The sequence below is a fragment of the Scyliorhinus torazame genome, chromosome 9 (genome assembly GCF_047496885.1).
Source record: "Scyliorhinus torazame isolate Kashiwa2021f chromosome 9, sScyTor2.1, whole genome shotgun sequence".
Lineage (NCBI taxonomy): Eukaryota > Metazoa > Chordata > Chondrichthyes > Carcharhiniformes > Scyliorhinidae > Scyliorhinus > Scyliorhinus torazame.
In genome coordinates this window covers 99,347,254-99,368,809 of record NC_092715.1, presented here as the reverse complement: position 1 = coordinate 99,368,809, position 21,556 = coordinate 99,347,254, and the positions used below count along the sequence as shown (strand labels likewise).

Below are 21,556 nucleotides of genomic sequence, written 5' to 3'. Positions count from 1 at the left end.
TTACTGGCAAAAAAAATTCTTATGTTTTTATATATCGCTCAGCTACCTACAGTGAAATAAAGACATATTTTAGGTAAATTATTTGGGAGTGGCAAGGAATTTTAGGGATATTGCTGCCCGCAATATTATTGGTAACAGATGAATAGGACATCACAGAAAAATGTGATTTGAGTGGACAAACACAACATCAGATTTCTGTGGGGGGGGACCCGATCGAATTGAGTGCCTCTCAGGCACTTAACTGGCCAACGCTTGGCCTTCCCTGTGATTTAGAATCCCAGCAGCAGAAATCCCACCTGACAAGAGCCAGTGGCCAGTCAGAGGCCAGCAGCTCTCCATTGCTATCACGGGTTGTCATTGAATCCTTGGACTCAGATGTGTAAGTTTGGGATGGGATTTCAATATTAGTCTACTTGTATAGAGGTTTGAATAGTCTAATATGATATGTACTAGATACTTGCTATTACAGTAGGAAAAAACAAGGAAAGATATATTACGTATTAAATTGCCTCCATGGGGAATTGTGGCTTGAAGTGTAGGGTCCCTACAAAATTCATTGCTGGAAATGGATCTCCTAATCGGATCTGTATGTACATCGTTCCCTTCATAAGCACTGTGAAGAGCTTATGAAGGGCAAGATGTACATCCCACAGAAGCAACCCACAGTCACCATGCAAACCTGTTCATTATTGATCTGTCAGCCCTAGCACATTAGAAAACGCAAGGACACTAATTATAGTAAAGGCCATAGGTTGTGTAATGAAGCACAATCCACATCCCTGTCATAAGCACTGTCCCTCTAAATTTTCTCCGTACTGGGTGAGCTACAAATTCCTCTCAGAACTATATTTTTTCCATGGGCAGTTTATGTTTTAAAAGTCATGACTTGCATTATGTTAGAAATGTCTCCTGATGAACTGAAAAAGTTGTGAGCAACCTGCTTGTTTCACTGTGTGATACTTTCCTTGCCTGCATATGTTCGAGAGAACATTGTGTCACAAGTATATAGGAAGAACAGTAGTGGAATATATTGTAGTTGCACTGAATGGACTTCAGGCTCTGCTAAGAAAATTATAGTGTTTGTTTTTCTTTCCTCGAGGTCTATACAGCTAGATTTCTTCCTTGCCCAATAGCAGTTCACCACACCCCTTAATTCTAAGCATTGCAGGAATTCCCACCACCTCCTTGTCATAATTGTATACTTGTGTTTAATTGTATGCAGGCAGTGGACATTAATTGGGGTTTCACTTGTGCTCCGACAAATGGATACAGTCCGGAACTTTTTGTTAAGATGTATCTGCTTGTAATGTGTCACTCCATACATAACGCTTATTTAAGTGTAAAGATTGACTCCAGTAGAACTCTCACCACCTGGCTTTCTGGAATATAAACACCCACATACTCAGAAATACTTCCTGCTTTAAAACACTCAGAAAAGCATATAAACTGTACGAGTACGTTCTTCATATTAAGAGTTATTCCTGCAAATACTTTATAAACAAATGTAAACTAGCTCATCAACATGAAAAGCTCTTGGTAGATATAAAGATAGCTGAATTTATTTTAATGTTGTGAAATGATCCAAAACAATATCTTGACCTTCTCAAACATTTTTTCTCTGATAGGCTGGGGCAGTAGCTGGAAATATTGCACAAATTCTAAGTTCTCATCAGACAAAGGTAAATTCAAGCAAAAACGATAATTATGCTGCTTTTTGTTTATTTATTAGACTTATTGCGACTTACTTACAAAACAAGTTACACTTTACAAACATTTTAAACATGAAGCATTCATGGTTTAATCATTTTGTGCCTTAAATTTGTTTTTTCTTCCAGAATGCGCTTTTGTGCAGTGCTGTAAATCAGTTGGCAGCAGGTAAACATGCAGCAGACAATAAAAAGGATAATGCATTAAAGACTATTCAAAAGGCAGTCCATTTGTATCCAGGTAAGACTACCAGTCTGTGCTTCAAATAATACTTAACCCCACCCCAGTATGTGTTAAAAGAGGCTTGGGGTCTCAATGGGGAGATTTTCTATTGTGTTAAAAATATTTTGACAGTAGTTCCATATAGTATGGTTTCTGTGTCCACTGTTTTTCTTCTTCTATTAGCCTCAGGTATTCTTTTGTATATCCAGTTAATCAAGATATCTTCATGTCACCTTCTATGGCTTCATGTGCTACTTAATATGACAGTTGCTTTACTTTGTTTATTGTCTGAGCACAGCTTGGGCTCTAACTCTGGGTTCATCTTTATTGACGATTCAGCGAGACTCTTCATTATTGGAAGGCAATTGTGCAAAAACAAATCTGCACATATTTAACTTGGAATCCTCATGATAAATTTAATACAGAATTGGCATTAATCTTGCAAGATTATCAATCTCAAAGAATCTGATAAACACTCCAGTGGTCCACTAGATGTTCCAATAAATCCATTTCCTTGAAATCTGTACTGACAACAGAACCAACTTTTGTGTATTGGTTATCAGTCTGCTTGACACTGGAGACATTGGCCACAAACTCACTTTTAAGCAAGGGAGGTCAGTTAGCTCAGTTGGCTGCACAGCTGGTTCGTGATGCAGAGCAACGGCTCCAGCTTTGGTTCAAATTCCCATCTGGCTAAGGTTATCATAAAGCTTTCTCGACCTTGTCCCTCGCCTGACAGGTTAAATCACCATCAGTCAACGGTCTCAAAGGGGAGACTTTAGTTATCTAAACGTTCATAGTGCTGGTTGCTGAGCAACCACCATGAACCAAGTAGTGTTAAAGCTGAAACAGTTGAGGCGACAGGTTACCATTATCAGCTAACATCAGTTTTTAAACAATAATATCACAGCATTACATAGAAATTACAACATGAAAACATGGCATTCAGCACAAGAAGCCTGTGTTTATAGAATCATAGAATTTACAGTGAAGAAGGAGGCTATTCGGCCCATCGAGCGTGCACCAGCCCTTGAGAAGAGCACTCTACTCAAGCCCATGCCTCCACCCGATCCCCATAACCCTATCTAATCTTTTGGACACTCAGGGCCAATCCACCTAACCTGCATTTCTTTTTTGATTGTGGGAGGAAACCGGAGCACCCAGAGGAAACCCACGCAGACACTGGGAGAAAGTGCAAACTTCCCAGTCACCCGAGGCCGGAATTGAACCTGGGTTCCTGGAACTGAGAGGCAGCAGTGCTAACGACTGTGCCACCGGCCGGTATCTTTTGTACAAGGGGCAGTCCTAAACTGTTCTGCTGTAATAACCCACTTTTGTTCAACCATCTAGCAATGATTAGTGCCTCTGCTTCTGTCACTGATACGGATAATATATTATCAGTCTCTTTCAAGTCACTATATCCACTTGAGGTTCTGCTTTCATGGCTTGTGAACCTGATGCCCAAATCCTACTACAAAAACAAAAAACTGTGGTTGCTGTAAATCCGAAAATGCTGAAAATACTCAGCATCTCTTAACTCTGTCTGCTGTGGGCTTGGGGTCACATGTAGGCCAGACCGGTGAGGAGGTTGATTTCCTTCTAATGGATACGAGTAAACCAGATGGATTTTTACAACCATCGATAATAGTTGCCATTGTCACAGTTGCTCATACTATTTATATTACAGATTTATTTAATTGAATTTAAATCCACCTGTAGTATGATTTGAACACATGTCCCCAGAGCATCAGCCTGGGCCTCTGGATTACTAGTTCAATGCTGTTACCATGACACCACCATTCACCCCCACAATTATTATAAGTGTAAAGAGGATTATAACAAACTAATGAATTGATTTAAATATAATTGTCAATACAAACCACAAATGCAAACAATGCAAGCTTTTTAAATCTTCAATTATGGCTTACTCAATGTTTCTATATTTAAAATCCAGAAATAATCATTAATGTTAATCAGTTTGCTGTGCTTAATTTCCTTCATCTTCCTACTTTGAGCAGCTCCAATAATGTCCTTAGCCATTAAATTACTGTTTAACCACTTTAAAGGCAAATAAATTATGATTGGCCACATTTCTACCAATAAGGCCGAGGACATCCAATTGAGCAACATACCAAGTGGAAAACTAAAATAGATAGGATTCTTAAACTGTTCTTTTTTAAAATGGCTTGATTAACATTTTGGTTTCTAAAATCAAAAAAATCTCTCCTTTTGTTATCTTGAAATATAAAATTAAGATAAACTTAGTATTAGAACTCTTTTTACTGCTGTTTCATTCTTCTGTATTATATGTTTAACATACAAAAACAGTGAACGTCTGGTACTTCATTGATGAGAGTCATTACATTTTTATATACTGGACTGACTTTTATTTTGCAGATGACCCTGCGGTTTGGGCTGTTTTAATGGCAGCCTGTCACACGGAAAAAACATTATCACATTTAAAGGATACAAAACCAAAGAAAATTGCGTTAGAGGAGATGTTTGTTTTAACAATCACAGCAAAAGGTAAGTGATGCATTTTACAATTTTAATTTACATGGTAGGATGCCTGTAAAGATTTGTCTATATTTTTTCATTCCTGTGTTCCATATACTCTGAGCTGAGCTTCAAATCCAATCTATTACTAAGACTGCTTGCTTCAACATTCATCTAATTATGTATCCTGCTTTTACCTCATGCTTACTGCTTCTTGAAATCCTATTCATACTTTCAGAACCTTAATTAAGATTTGGCTTCTCCAATGTCATTCTTGTAAGACTCCCGAGTGTGCTTACTAGTTATAACATGTATATTGGTTGTACATTTTTCACTAGTCTTCTACATTAACCTGGTATTTGTGCCATTGTTTAATTTTGTGGTTTATTTTTAGGGGGAGGTGTTCTCTTTGGTATATAATTCTTATATTTTTATCTTGCAGTAGAAACCGAGAAGAACATCATACCAGCACTCTATCTTCGATCCCTGGAGAACTGGTCTCTGCAACAGGCCGCAACTGGATTAAAAGAAATGGGCAGGCACTCTGAAGCTGAAACCTTCTGTACTAAAGTACTGTATAATTCAAACAGCAGTTTCATATGTGTGCAACAATTTATTGTTCTCCGGGTGTGGCTTTATTCATTTCAGGTCAAAATGATTTCAAAACTTTTTTTAAAAATTTGGAAATAAGGATAAATTTTACAAAGTCTGTATTTTGAGTACAGTGGTCCTGATGCCCATTTTATTGAGACACTATTACCACCGGTGAAAATTTTGGTGTGCTGTTTTGGACGTAGAGACTTGAGGAAATGTCCTATCATCAACTATAATGTACGACTGACAGTTACTTTATAATGTATTGTAACAACAACAACTTGTGTTGCACATTTAATGTAGGAAAACATTCCAACTTGCTTCACAGAAACCTGAAACTCCGTCCATAATAGCCCTATGTATGTACCTACTCCACAAGGACTGCAGCAATTCAAAAGGCAGCTCATTTTACCACCTTTTCAAGATCAATTAGGAATCGGCAATACTGGTTTTGCCAGCGATACCCACATCCTATGAACAAATAAAGAAAACACATGCAATTGGACAAAAATATGATACTGATCCAAAGAAGGAGATATTAGAAGATGCAACTTAACCCTTGGTCAAAGAACTTAAAAGGAAGTTTGCATGGGGGAAGGAAGTGTATTAATTAAAGATGGTCTTTAAATTATCAAGCACTTTTTTATTGATGGACTCCTTTATCTTAGGTTCTCAAGAGGCACCCAGATCACACAGCGGTGTTCCTATTATTGAGACAGGTTCAATGTGAACAGCGTTTGCTTTCGCACCAGCAGCTTCCAGATACTGTTTTAGAAGAGCTGAAGAAGGCTGTGATGTCGAACTTCTCATCAGTAACAGCTTGGCATGTATGTTTAGTTTCTGGTTTTGACTTACTGTAATAGTCATTTCTAAGTTTGATTTATTGTTATGGTTCTCTGAGCACTATGATTTACGGCAGGAATTTTAAAAACACTTCAATATTTTTGTAGATTATTCTTTTGATTGGACTCTTTTCCAGGTGAAAACATTCTTAACCTAAACCATCAGTGATTTTAAACATCAAAGTATTCTCCACTCAATCATTGGTTTCTTTTGTAAATTATAATTCTAAGAACCATCTGAACATCATCTGTAAGAATTGTCATCTGAAAACTCAGATGTGAAAGTTTTTATAGAGAAAGGATGGGCAGAATCTTGAGAGGAGCATAAACATTAGCATGGATTGCTTATGACAAATGTCCTACTTCTCTGCTGTATATTCTATGTCATTCGATGTAAGAATAAATGCATTGTATCGTGTTTTTAGAAATCCTCCCATTAGTTTGTGGTCCCTTTGGGTAGATTGGGATCCAAAATCTGCTCCTCATGACACAGAAGTCCACCTGATTTATATGAAAGTCAAGGAACCTCCTCCCCATCATCCCTCTAAATCTGGCAGAGTCAGGAGTGTAGTTTCTAGATAGACGCATTCTTGTCCTTTTATACTAGTCCCAAATCAGATATGGATTTTCTATTTCAGATTAATGCTTTTTACAGGTGAGGCTCTCCAGAAATCATGCCCACTTCGACAACATTGATTTCAGATCTGAATGACCCAGATTTTGCAGTCAGCAGTAAAACAACTGTGTTCATCACTGACATCAAGGGAAGTCTCACTGAGATTTAACGATCCCTATGATGGGGATTAAGAGTGGAATTTCTTATTTTACCAGTTACCAAGAACTTTAAGTGTTGGAGAGTTTAAGTTGTATTTTTTAACACCAATCAAAGGAAATGATACCTCACTTACCTAGAATTTCACTGAAAAAAATCCATCATTAAAACAGCACTGACATACAGATTCAGTTTCCTATTTTAATCATACAAATGTACTTTTGCCATTCTGTTGTATTTCAGAAACCGATTAACCGCAAAATGTTACATAATATTACTGAATCGACATCACCTAATGGGATAGCTACATTAAATAGAGACAGCAATTTATGTTCATCTTTTAATCTCTGGTTCCCTCTAGTGGCTGGCAGAAGTGTATAAATCTCAAGGTTTGATGGTAGCCGCAGAGATGTGCTATAGGCAAGGATTGCAACTATCCTCGCAGAAAAGCGATATGAATGGCAAGTTGTCAAGTCTGCTCCGATTAGCACTCCTTGCACTCTCACTCAGTAAGGTAAGGATTTGATTATTAACTGCAACTGTACATTTTTTTTTGGTAAGTATGACATTTTTGTGGATGTTTGGTGTGATGGCATACCTACCACAAGTTAAGGTTTTCTTGTTTTGTACAAATAATTTAAAACCCCACTTGTTACTACTGCACTCTAAATCTTACGGTTAAAATCTTGATTCTTGCTGCAAGCTATTGCTTTAATAGAGCATTTGAACTTTCTTGACCATTACTAATTTTCAGGCAAGGGTGACTATTTTCCACCCTTCCCAAACTCCTTTGTGAAAAGGCTTTTCTCTGCCCTTGGGGTGGCAGCAGTTCATTTAGTAAATTCATAGAGGATTTTGAAGAGCACTGAATACGTTCAACTATAAATTGATGATAAAGTGTGGGCAAGTCCAATTTTTGTTGTCAGTAGAGAAAATTATGAACTTTTATTCTGGAAAATAAAATAGTTTGAACTGTCGTATGGCTATTGGAGACAATTGTTTCTGATTATTTGAAGCCCATGTGTAAAACATTCCTTCTTGTCATCCAAATGTTGTCGTTTTATTTTCTTCCCTACATTTTCCCTGGTGTAACTGAAAGGGTGGAATGTAGACCTCTTCCAGCAGCTCTAAAAGCTATGTTCAAAAGGGTTGGGTGGATTACTCTGTCTTCCTCCATATGAAAAGGCGAGCTGCGGTTTTGAGTTTTACATTTTCCATAATTGCATAGTTCAAATCATGAACTTGCCTCGAGGAAAGTCACAACTCAAAATTTACATCTGGCATAAGTCGATTGAACTATGAATTGTATGATTGATACAGTGGCATCATGAGCCTTTTCCTTAATTCAAAATAAATCAACCAAATCAATAGGTTTGGCATGTACTTCGAGTCTAGAGTCATTATAGAACAGAAGGAGACCATTTGGCCCATTGAGTCCATGCCAGCACTCTGAAGAGCAATCCAGTCAGTCCCGTTCCATGATCTATCCTCGTCACCACTACAAAAGTCTTTAAACAAAAAGGAATGAAACCTGATGGACCACCCAGCATTGACATAGACTACTTTCTCAACATGCCCTGCCACCTTCAAAGATCCATATAAGCATGAACGTCATGGTCCCTCCGTCCCTGCACCCTTTAGAACTGTATCATTAAGTATATAAGAAAGTCTTGCCCATCCTTTTCACCTGGAGTGGGGGGGTGGGCACACTTCCATTTTTTCTCACTCAAGGGGTTGGTGAACAAATCTCAGAAAGACGAGGTTTGGCACAACATTGAACAGGAAAGAAACAACTTGCTAAGTAAATAAAGCAATGTCAAGGCAATAAATGTATTATAAAAAAAAAGTAATGACTGACGATCACCATTGGATTGTATGGGGACAGAGGCTGTTGTCTGGCTCAATCCCAATCTCGCGATGCTCACTCACTCGTCCTCACCCACTGCTTGAACTTGTGATTGTGTGAGTGGGAATCCTGAGACTGCAAGTGAGCAGACACACACACACATCTCTCTCTCACTCTCTCTCTCAACTCTCCTGGTCGCGATCCTCCCTTGCCCCTCTTCAGCACCCCCCCCTGCTCACTCTATTGCCTGCCCTCTTACCCATAAAGAGCGGGCAATAGAGGGAGGGGGGGATTGCTGAAGAGGGGCAAGGGAGGATCGCGGCCAGGAGAGTTGAGAGAGAGAGATGTATGTCTGTGTCTGCTCACTTGCAGTCTGGACATGTTTCTTTTTATCATTCATTCATGGGATGTGGGTGTCACTGGCTGAGCCCACATTTATTGCCCATCCCTGATGGCATTTAAGAGTCAGCCACATTGCTGTGAGTCTGGAGTCACATGTAGGCCAGACCAGGTAAGGCCGATAGATTTCCTCCCTAAACGACTTGAGTGAACCAGATGCGTTTTTACGACCATCGACAATGGTTTCATGGTCATCTTTAGACTATTAATTCCAGTATTTTATTGAATTCAATTTCTACCATCTGCCCTTGTGGGAACGCAGGTCCCTGGAGCATTACCCTGGGTCTCTGGAATATTAGGCCAGTGGCAATGCCACTATCTTCAAAACCGCTACTCCACTGCTCTCGCTTGCACACTAGGCATACTCCCGCTCTCTCACTTTTGTACTCCCTTATGGGCTCTCACTTTTACGCTCTCGTGCTTACTCTCCCATGCCCTCACTCCCCATCCCCTCATTGCCCCCTCAACCACTCACACACACCCCGCACCCTGTATTTCAATACCCACTATCATAAATCGGAACATTTAGGTTGCAGAACAGGTTAAAGAAATCATTCTCCGTTTCTTCCATTAGCTCCCTCCCGAACATAACAACTCTGCATCTTAACAGTGCACTCCCTTTTAGTGCCACCTTCTGAATGGCAATGAGGGATGAGCAATAAATGCTGGTCTACATCCTGTAAAAGTATTTGTTTTTTAATTCCCCACTTTACAAAATGTTCATATCCCCAGATTCATTTTTCCAAAGGGCTACATATTAACAATGAAAATACACAAGTGGCTCTATTGATTGTCATACCAAGTCATGAAGTTTGTTTGTTTTAAACAAGAATATTTTAAAATCATTTTTAGTAACTATGTCCTCTACCTTCATAGTTGTGTCCTTCATCAACTACCACCATTCTCCTCTCTGGAGGACAGTACTTCAGTATTGAATGAAGGTGTCCTTGTGTTACAATACCTATGCCCACACCTAATTAACCCAGTGTCATTGATTTATGCAAGTTGAACAATGTGAATTTGAGTGCAAGCTTCTTTTCGCAGTTTTAGGGTTTTAAAACTTTTTGGATATCTTGGGGGTTTAATCACAAAATATGTTTTTTGTTTCCTGCTTGATAAAGTTTTTGGGCGGGATTTACCCATCACCCCATCACGTGTTTTTCGGCAAAGTAGCAAAGAGCCCCCCCCACCCCCAACCGTCCACCTCGAGCATCAGAACTCCCCCACCCCCTACTCCATCCTGAAACTGCTGCTCCCCTCCCAGTGTCCAAATGCCCTCTCCAACCCCTTAAAAATCAAGAAGAGGAGAGAAGCAACCAAACCAGAAAGAGCAAATCCCAAACATCATTAACCAGAACTATGGGCAAAGAAAATAGAGGGCACCAAAAAAATTAAATGCAAGAAAACACAAAACTTGTTGCAACAGTGCCCCTCAACAACCCCATCCCAACCACAACCACAAAGTTCCTGTTCAAATCTCAGTTCAGTCCAAGTCCTTCAGCCGTCACAAACACCTCTGCCATCTCCAAGAAACGGTCCCTGGAGTTATGCGTGAGCTTCAGCCTCGCCAGGTAGACCACCCCAAAACGCACTCCACTCTTATAAACCCTATTAAAGGCTTCATGCCTTTCTTCCAGCTCCACCGTGACATCCTGGTATATTTGAATACCGCTGCCTTTCCACCTCCCCTCACGATTCTGCTTGGTCCACCTCAGGACAATCTCCTTTATTGATAGCTGTGAAAACAGACTATCACTGCTCTTGTTGACTCGTTCACCCGTGGTTTCAGCCGGAGTGACCCGTGAGCCCTATCCAACTCGATAGATGGAAAATGTTGTCCTCCCCCCACCAGCAACTTCACAAACATCTTTGAAAAAATACTCTGTTGGCCTCAGGCCCTCCACTCCCTCAGTCAGCCCCACGATCCTAAGGTTCTGCTGCCATGATCTGTTCTCGGGGTCCTCGAATTTCGCCCAGACCCTTATTTCTTCTCTTCACCTTTAGCAGCTCCGCTTCCAGTGAGGTGAACTGGTCGCTGTGTCGCGATAGTGTTTCCTACACCCCCTTCAACTCTTCACCATGCCCCACGACCGTCTCTGACGTCCTTCCAAGAGCCTCCTTTATCGGGCCAGTGTGTCCTACACCGACTGCTTGAGGGTCTCCATCATCTCCCTCCCTTGTCATTAGAAATGTTTGGCGAATTGCCGTTCCAATTCAGCTACCATCTCCTCCGCCGGCCTATCCACCCTGAGAGCTTGCCACCACCATCTTCCCTCCCAATGAGCTCCGCATTGTAGTCAACTCTGCCGGCAGCTGGCTAGCGTTCGCTCCTTTCGTCCTAATATTCTTTCTTTGCTTTTTGGACATCCTATAATAACCACGTCTCAACTGGGATGATTATGCATACAAATTCTCCCCAAAAACCGGGTGATAACAGCCAAAACCGAAGATTCTAGCGGGAGCTACCCAACGTGTGAACTCCTACATGTCGCCGTCAGAAGTCCGAGCAGCATGATACTTAATTTTGAAATCAAGTTGTAATACGAGGCCAAAATATTTACAAGTATTGCACCCTTCCCAGCCCATCATCTTTTGATTATGAGGCATACCGTTGTACTAAAGTTTGTATGGTAATTTATAAAAAATTGGATCAAACAAGAAACTACCTTTATCACCATGCTCCTCTACATTATGGATAAACTTAATCTGAAGATTTCCATTGACAAAGAATATTCAGGGCATCTGATTATTATGTTAATTTTGAGAATGCTTACCTTGCCTGATGTGGTAAAGTATGCAAATACTTGCCACCTCTCGAGGTTTTTCAGAATATCAACTTGTTAACCTCTAATAACCAATATAGTTTTGTGACTGAGTAAATGTATGGGCCAGGAAAGGTAACATCTGATAGACTTAAGTTAATTCGATTTGCAATTATTGTCTGGTCAGTGAAATTTCAATGTTATGTGTAATAGTTTTACATTTGGACTTTTTTTAGATTAAACTTCAAAACAATCGATGGATATCACTAGTCAAAGAAGCAACCAGTGAAGCTCAAAAGATCTCTTTTTGTCCTCTTGCTGGTCTACTTCAAGCACTCCTGCAATTTATAGTTAAAATGGGAGCAAGGTAATGTTATACTTGTATGCTTCGAATATTTTCAAAATTTCAAATAACACACTGTGAAACAGATAAAAGTGGCGTTCTAGTAGAGGACAGCAAAGCAAATTTTGAAGTCATCAGTCTGAAATATTAACCCTGTTTCTTTCTCCACAACTGCTTCCTGACTTTGAGAATTTTCAGCATTTTCAGTTTTATTGAAGGCAGAACTTGATGTGTTCAAACCAGTTCAAACAATCAATTCAAACTATTTGTGCTGCAGGAGCATTTAAGTTGACTCCCCACATACATAGGGGTGCAGAGATGGGGCTTTCCTGAGGGATTGACAGGATTCGAGCATGGCAAGGATTTTGCTGGAAATGCTCTAGAGCAGGATTTTTCAAACTCGGGGTCATGACCCGCCGGTGAGTCGTGGGCGGTATTGGTAGGGTCGCATCGTGATCAGTCGCGGCGTTCCCGATTGTGGGAGAAACGGCCAATGGCCATGACTGGCTTTTAAAAATGCCGGCCGCCCCCTTTTAAGTTTGCCAGCCATCCTGCGCTTGCGTACCCCTCAGCTAGATCTGGCAGTATGCAGGCCCGGAACCTAGCCGAGCGGACCACCTCCTCCTGACGTCAGCTGTCCCTAGGCCAGTTTTTATAAACAAACTATGGAGTCCTCCCACCGGAACCGGCAGTAGAGAGCAGGTCACGCACCCCATACACTGCCTTCACGAGTTCTGGGCACGAGAAGAGATTGCTCCATTTTGTAGCTGCCAGCACTGAAGAATTGAAAATGAATCGTTTTGTGATAAGGAAGAGAAGGCCAGAGATACAACAGGCCAGGATCTCACAACTAAATCTGCTGGAGAGAGTTGTTAAGGAGAGTCCATTGCAGGACAAAGCAGTGATGGTGTGAGCTGTTTAGGAGAGTCCACAGCAGGACAAAGCAGTGCTAGTGTCAGCTCCAGGGCCTCTGGTGAGCAACCCATTAACAAGCTGAAATCAGGAACAAAGCAGTATAAATATATTTTTTAAGTTCGACTTTATTAATATTGACAGTACAAATCAGGATGTGAAGCCCATGTGTGTTATATGCAGGGAAACACTGGCAAATAAAAGTTTAAAACTCTCAAAACTTCAAAGGCATGTGAAGACTAAGCATGGCAAGTTCAAGGTCAAACCTCTTGATTTCTTTCAAAGGATGCAGCGAGAACTTAAATCGTCAGCTGGAGTCCTCAGCAGAAATGTTACATTGAATGGCAAGGTACAATTAGCCTCTTACATGGTCGCTTACCGTGTTGCTAAAGAGAAAATGCCCCACACTGTAGCTGAGAGATTAATTCTCTTGCAGCAGTAGACATAGTTTGTCCATCCCGAGATGAGGTTTGCTGAAAAAGTGAAAGGCATCCCAGTTAGTGATAACACAATAGCTCACCGAATTTGTGATATTGCTGAGAAGCTCGACACCCAGCTAATTTCTCATTTAAAATCATCACAGGAGTTCTCAATACAATTGGATGAAAGTACAGATGTTTCAGATTGTGCAACTTTGCCCGTTTACGTTGGGTATGTTTGGCACAATGAATTTGTTGAGGATTTGCTGTGCTTCCTGACATTACCAACAAACATGACTGGTGCAGAGATTTATGAAGCATTGAATAGTTACTTGGTTGGAAAATGTGGGCTCGACTGGATTTACAGTAGAGGAATCACAAGCGAGGGAGCAGCCAACATAACTGGGGAAAACAGTGGAATTATAGTAAGGATTAAGGAGGCAGCTGGTCAGGACATTGTTTGGAATCATTGTTTTATTCACCGTGAGGCAGTGGCATCGAAAGGAATTCCATCCGATCTTGAAGTGGCATTGAAAGGAATTGTGAAAGTTGTGAATTTCATTAAACACAGTGCACTTAATACCAGGCTTTTTAAGGGATTGTGCTCGATATGGGGGCCGAGCACACACATTTATTGTTCCACACACATTGGCTGTCAAGGGGTCAGGTGCTTGTCAGATTTTACAAACTGAGATATCAAATCCATGCTTTCCTCCTCGGGAAATCCCCTTTGGCTGATTCTTTTGCTGATGAAACTTGGATGCTACCTATGTCTTACCTTGCAGACATTTTATCAATTCTAAATGAACTGAACCTCAAATTGCAAGGGAAAGATAATGATTGTTTTCGATACTGTGAAGAATTAGATGCTTTCCAAAAATCGCTGAAAGTTTGGCAAGTACGAGTAGAAAGCCAAAACTACTACATGTTCCCACTGCTATGACACATCGAAGAAAACCGTGTTTGTAAATAAACTGTCAATGGATTGGCAAATCTTATCCAGTTGCATATGGGTGCACTGATCAACAGTTTTTAGCGCTACTTTCCAGAGGCGATGTTTCAGATTTTGAGAGAGAAGGGGTGGGTGAAAATCCCTTTAAATTTGAGAACCCAGAGTAAATTATTAACTTACAGCTGACTCCAAATGAAAAAACTTAACTTCTGCGCCTCACCTGTGACAGCACATTAAACATATGCCACAAGTCAATGAGGCTGTCCGCATTCTAGCGTATCGTCCCTGAGGAGTATCTAGTGCTAAGTAAAACAAGCATTTTGTTGCTTTTGCCCTTCACAACGACCTACACATGCGAGGTTGGATTTTCTGCCCTCAAAGATGAAGAAGACACAAAGGAACCGGCTGAACTCCTGGTATGCGCTTAGCTCTCTCCTGTGTACGTGATTGGAGTGAGAACATGAGGACCAGGCAGGCGCACATGTCACATTAAATGTAAGAGAAAATGGTGGGTCACCAAGATTGCCCGGCGTGGGTCACATAGGTCAGCCAGTTGGTAACAACGGGATCCGGGTAAACTAGTTTGAAAAATACTGCTCTAAAGTAGAGGTAAAGGTGTGGTTGAGCAAATCAACAACCAAAGAACTGCCCCCTTGAATGCAAACCAAAGATAATTGAGATTCTTTACGTGAGGTTGCAAGTTACTTGGAGAGTTTATTAATGGATAATAAAAACAAAATACTGTGGATGCTGGAAATGAATTTATTCATGGTCATGTGTTGAAAAGATTTGAAGAAAATTAAGAGGATGACTGTTGAGAGATGCAGTCAGGTTGTCAGGCAACCTTGTCATGTTTGAGATCACTAGAGTTGGTAAAGTCAATGTGGTAGCCATAAATATGGGTCGGAGAATTTATATGAAAGGAGAGGTTTAGGGGAATAAGAGGGCAGTGAATTATGAGGAAAAGGGGGCTGAGGTAATAGTTGAAATTGTTGAAGCTGTGCTCCATGCACAGGTTGAGGAAAGAAGGAACAGTATCTTGTGGAAATTCGGTATGATTGAGTGAAAACATAGGGATAAGGATTTTAGAAGCGAGAAAGAGATCTGTAACAGTATAAAGGGGGCGAAACTCTGAGAGGAGTAGGGGGAGAGACCAACTTGTGATGACTTGATGAGGTTTGGGTGGAGCAGATAGCCAAACGTATAGTCAGTCTTTGGACTCAAACCTGTGGACTTTATTTCTAAACCTTTGAAGGGCTTTGGTGGCTAAATAATACAAATGAATTGATTTTTCTTGTGTCTGTCCTACAGGGAAACTCGACGGCTGCTGGAGAGAGTAGTATATCAACCAGGTTACACAGAGAGCATTGCATCAGTGGCACGTTGGTACCTCCTCCGACATTTGTGGGCCAAAAACGACGATGAACTTATCACCGTAAGATCAACCATTTTATTTTTAAACAAGTGGATATTCAATTGATGTTATCGCTAGTCTCGGTTATACGGCCAGAGTGAAGCTCAACACTAAATTGTTTAATGCGAATTGAGTTTCCTGCAGTTCCGTATCCTATAAGTTTGGCCTTATTAGCAATCTCATAAATTGTGCCCAAGCCCCATGAAGCTTGACGCCTAAGGCCACCACTTTTGTACCTGAAAAGTGCCCGGTCTGCCTGAAATTACCCTGGAAGGGTCAGGTATCTCAATTTCAGCAACAGGTGAAATTAGCTGTTTTACATTGTTACTCTGCAGTAACAGCACAGGTAATATTTTGCATTAATGCGATGCCCACTGCACAACTGTAATATGGTGAACAATTTTCAGTGACAGTGTGATGCCAGCTACGTGGGCCATATGTCCCAAGGACTGGCGATCCTATCAAACCCATGACCACTACCACCTAGTAGGATAAGTGCAGCAACAAAGGAGAAACACCACCACCTTGAAGTTCTCTTCTAAGTCTCTCACCATCCTGACGTGGAAATATATCGCCATTACTTTGCTGAAGCTGGGCAAAATCCTGGAACTGCCTAACAGAACTGTAGCTGTACCTATACCACAGGGACTACAGCAGTTCATGAAGGCAGCTCACCACCACCCTCTCAAGGACAATAAATGCTGACCTTGTCAGCGACACCCAGATCTGCAAATGAATGAAAAAAATGGAGTATAACTTGTTGCTCTCTCTGAAATCTGGAATTCCTGAGTCTGCCCTGATGAGTGCAAGGTGAAAAGCTTTAACAGCATGCCCTTTCTTAGTAATACTAAATTGCTTTTAAATAAAAAATCATTTATTAAAGTATATGAAATACTTTTCCATTATCAGCTGAGGCGGAGTAGGGAGGTTATGAGCGAACTGTATAAAACAATCGCCACAGCTAACTGTATAAAACAATCGCCGCAGCTAACTTTATAAAACAATCGCCGCAGCTAACTGTATAAAACAATCGCCACAGCTAACTGTATAAAACAATCGCCACAGCTAACTGTATAAAACAATCGCCACAGCTAACTATAAAACAATCGCCACAGCTAACTGTATAAAACAATCGCCACAGCTAACTGTATAAAACAATCGCCGCAGCTAACTTTATAAAACAATCGCCACAGCTAACTGTATAAAACAATCGCCGCAGCTAACTGTATAAAACAATCGCCACAGCTAACTGTATAAAACAATCGCCGCAGCTAACTGTATAAAACAATCGCCACAGCTAACTGTATAAAACAATCGCCGCAGCTAACTTTATAAAACAATCGCCGCAGCTAACTGTATAAAACAATCGCCGCAGCTAACTGTATAAAACAATCGCCGCAGCTAACTTTATAAAACAATCGCCGCAGCTAACTTTATAAAACAATCGCCACAGCTAACTGTATAAAACAATCGCCACAGCTAACTGTATAAAACAATCGCCGCAGCTAACTATAAAACCATCACCACAGCTAACTGTATAAAACCATCACCACAGCTAACTGTATAAAACAATCGCCACAGCTAACTTTATAAAACAATCGCCACAGCTAACTATAAAACCATCACCACAGCTAACTGTATAAAACAATCACCACAGCTAACTGTATAAAACCATCACCGCAGCTAACTGTATAAAACAATCGCCACAGCTAACTTTATAAAACAATCGCCACAGCTAACTGTATAAAACCATCGCCACAGCTAACTGTATAAAACCATCACCACAGCTAACTGTATAAAACAATCGCCACAGCTAACTGTATAAAACAATCACCACAGCTAAGTACAGTGTGTAGTTCTGGCCGCCACACTCTAGGAAGGATGTGATTGTACTAGAAAGGGTGCAGAGGAGATTCACAAGGATGTTACTTGGGCTGGAGCATTTCAGCTATGTAGAGAGGCTGGTTAGGCTGGGGTTGTTTTATCAGAGCAGAGAAGACTGAGGGGGAGGGGACCTGATTGAGATGTACAAACCTTTGAGGAACGTAGATAGGGTAGAAAGAAAGGAACTTGTCCCCTTAGTAGAAGTGTCAATAACCAGGGAACATAGATTTACAGTAAGGAGCAGGAGATTAGAGGGTTTGAAGAAAACCTTTGCACCCAGAGGGTAGTGGGTATCTGGACTCACTGCCTGAAACGGGGTGGAGGCGGAAACCTTCAACGTTTAAGAAGCATTTAGATGAGCACTTGAAACATCAGAGCATACAAAGCTACATGGACCAAATGCTGGAAAATAGGAATAGAATGGATAGGTAAAAGCAAATTACTGTGCATACTGGAATCTGAAACAAAAACAGAGAATGCTGGACAATCTCAGCAGATCTGACAGCATCTGTGGAGAGAAAACTAAGCTAACATTTTAAGTCTGGATGACTCTTTGTCAAAGCTTTGGTGTTTGATGACAGGTGAAGACACAATATGCTGAAGGGCCTCTTTCTGTGCTGTAACTCTGATTATATTTGGTTTCAATAAGAAGTCTTACAACACCAGGTTAAAGTCCAACAGGTTTGTTTGAAATCACTAGCTTTCGGAGTGCAGCTCCTTCATCAGGTGAGCCTGATCCAGAGCAATGTGCAACCTTCATCTGAAATTCAGCTTGGCACCCACCTTCCCTCGCAAGATTTGGAATTTACTCCAATAATTCTGATCAGCACATCCTTTTTATGCCCAGCAGAAAAGGCATCAGTTGTAAGAGGTTATATGTGAACCAGCTACCTAGTTATTGGAGTAATGCAGGCAAGGCAAACTAATTTTCACCAATGACCCTACTTATGCACTTGCTGCAGAGGTGCTGAATCCTAATCATGGTCCGTAATACTAACCCTTTTGTTTCATTGTCCCACAGCCGCCAGCACATGCTGAATTCATTTGTGGCAAGCCCATCACTGATTTCATAGAATAGAATCCTGACAGTGCAAAAGGAAGCCATTCAGCCTATTGAGTCTGCACCAACCCTGCGAGGGAGCATCCAACCCAGGCCCATGCCCCGCCCTAACCCAGGAACACTAAGGAGCAATTTAACATGGACAATCAACCTAACCTGCACATCTTTGAACTGTGGGGGGAAACCGGAGCACCCAGAGGAAACCCACACAGAAACAGGGAGAACTTGCAGGCTCCACACTGACAGTTAGCCATGGGTTCCTGGCAATGTGAGGCACCAGTGCTAACCACTGTGCCACCGTGTGCCGATCTTAGTCAAAAATTGAGGCGTACAAACTTAGGAGGGACATAGATAAGGTAGCTAGGAAGGAGCCTATCCCCTTTCGTAGAGGGGTCAATAGCCAGGGAGCATAGATTTAAGGTAAGGGACAGGTGATTCAGAGGGGTTTGCGGAAAATCTTTTTCACCCAGAGGGTGGTGGAAATCTGGAACTCGCTGTCTTGAAAGGGTGGCAGAGACTGAGTTCAGCTGATTTTTCATAAACTACATTTTAAACTGGGACTTCCTGATCTTTATGGATCAGATACTTGCCAGATAAACTCCATAAACTATGTTCATGTGCTCAAAGCTGTTTTTGTTCTTTAATGAATTTACTGTACTTCCAGGTTTTGCTGCAAAATGCCAAACAGGAAGAGGATTTCAGAATGGAAGAGCTGCACAAGAAGCTTCTCGCCTCATCCGAATAACTGAACAAAAATAAAGATCTGAATTCAAATGCATGTGCAATAAAGTTTTGCATAGCAATTGCATCTGTGGCCATCAATGTGACTTAGACTTCTGGTTGTCAAATAGCAGTACCTATATATAGCTGGCTTTCTTTGAAGAAATTGAATACAGTACCATTTATTGCACTTTGGGTATATTTTTTTTAAATGCCAATATCTAGATAATCTCTTCTACCATCATATTTTCTGCATTTTGGATCTTAACAACTGAAAATTCAAAAATACCGTCATGACTGGGAAGCATGCTGATTCCTCTATTTTTAGTTGAAGGGTCTCATTTTAACTTGACCAGTGATCTGTAATATTGCTGTATGAATGCAAAGAAACAATCATGTTTGAACATTTGTTGCAAAAGTTTAATATAATGTCACATGCATTCACATCATGATTTCGTATTGAAACCTGTAGTTGTACGTAAAAACATTTTTGTTGCAAATTTTATTTTAGTTTTATTTAGCTTCACTGAACTGTTGATTGCTTTTAGGATGCATGAGACTTAATGCAACCTCTATGACGGACTTAGTTTAGAACAGAAATATTGTTTGTGCTTTCCATCAAATGTGTAAGTCAAATTTACTACGCAATAGCAAACATGTAAATTCTGTATTGAACTGAAATCTTCAAAAATGCTGCTTCAATTAAAAAGCAATTTGATCCACAGAAATCCTTAATTACTTTTAAAGATTAATCTTCTTGGAAAAATATTTGGGCAGCATGGTCGCATAGTGGTTAGCACAATTGCTTCACAGCTCCAGGGTCCCAGGTTCAATTCCCAGTTTGGGTCACTGTGTGGAGTCTGCACGTTCTCCCCGTGTGTGCGTGGGTTTCCTCCGGGTGCTCTGGTTTCCTCCCACAGTCCAAAGATGTGCAGGTTAGGTGGATTGGCCATGCTAAATTGCTCTTAGTGTCCAAAATTGCCCTCAGGGTTGGGTGGGGTTACTGGGTGATGGGGATAGGGTGGAGGTGTGGGCTTGGGTTGGGTGCTTTTTCAAAGAGCCGGTGCAGACTCGATGGACTGAATGGCCTCCTTCTGCACTGTAAATTCTATGATATTTCTTCCCTACAGCTTTGCTTCATATTGATCCAATAAAAATTCAAAGGACTTCCTGTAATGTTCATGGTCTCTTCTAAGCCCACTCGTTCGGACCTTTTTAAACAGTTGTGCAGAATGGATGCCTTTAATTGGTTTGAATACAAAATCGAGAAGTTTTTTAAAAATATTTTATTAAGACATTTATATAAACAACAAGCACAACAAATAAGAGCAGAAGCAAAATTGTGCAACATAATAAATAACCAGCACCCATCCGCCCCCTTCCCTCCCGTTCTCCATCCTCCATTTTAACCCCCTTATCTCTTCTCACCCACCCCCCCCCCCCCTTCCCCTCTGCTGACATCTCAATCTCAATCCTTAAAAAAGTCGCTGAACGACTTCCAGCTCCGAGCGAACCCATCATCCGACCCTCTCAAGATGAACTTGATCTTTTCCAACCGCAGGAATTCTACCAGGTCACATACCCACACCCCCGCTTTCGGCAGCTCTGACTCCCTCCACCCAAGCAAAATGTCTTCGGGCTATCAGGGAGGCAAAGTCAAAAACATCAGCCCCTCGCACCCCCTGGACTCCCGGGTCTTCCGATGCTCCAAATATCGCTTCCTCTGGGCTCGGGACCACCCTTATCCCCAACACCTCGAACATTATATCCGCAAACCCCTGCTAGAACACCTTCAGTTTTGGACACACCCAAAACATGTGGACATGGTTCGCAGGGCTCCCTGCATATCGCCCTCTACTCCCTCAAAGAAGCTACTCATCCTTGCCACCATTATATATGCCCTGTGAACTACTTTAAACTGAATAAGACTGAGCCTGGGAAGCGACGACGCATTCACTCTCCGCAGGGCCTCTTCCCATTTCCGTTTAACATATCCTATTGGATTTCCATCCCAGTCTAACAGCTCCTTGTAAACCAAGGACACCTTCCCTTCCCCTACCACCTCCTTGACAGCACCTTATCTTGCACTCCAAGGGCGGCAACTTGGGAAAGGACGGCACCTCCCTCCTCATGAAATCTCGGACCTTTATGTACCTAAACCCATTCCCACTGGGCACTTCTATTCTTCCTCCAGATCCTCTAAGATCGCAAA

General features: G+C 41.2%; 1 protein-coding gene across 6 annotated transcripts in view; it reads left to right on the top strand.

Annotated features, from left to right (window-relative positions):
* Positions 1-20,072, top strand: part of skic3 (SKI3 subunit of superkiller complex) — a 165,551-nt gene extending 145,479 nt beyond the window's left edge. For 5 of the 6 annotated variants that reach the window (XM_072516309.1, XM_072516310.1, XM_072516313.1 and 2 more), the window contains 9 exons: positions 1,626-1,679; positions 1,836-1,947; positions 4,327-4,455; positions 4,868-4,995; positions 5,688-5,846; positions 6,995-7,147; positions 11,877-12,007; positions 15,578-15,701; positions 19,289-20,072. In XM_072516309.1, coding sequence (XP_072372410.1) covers positions 1,626-1,679; positions 1,836-1,947; positions 4,327-4,455; positions 4,868-4,995; positions 5,688-5,846; positions 6,995-7,147; positions 11,877-12,007; positions 15,578-15,701; positions 19,289-19,369 — 1,071 coding nt within the window. In that variant the 3' untranslated portion in view covers positions 19,370-20,072. The remainder of the gene's footprint in view (positions 1-1,625; positions 1,680-1,835; positions 1,948-4,326; positions 4,456-4,867; positions 4,996-5,687; positions 5,847-6,994; positions 7,148-11,876; positions 12,008-15,577; positions 15,702-19,288) is intronic. The other variant, XM_072516311.1, reaches the window with a different exon arrangement.
* Positions 20,073-21,556: the final 1,484 nt, after the last annotated feature.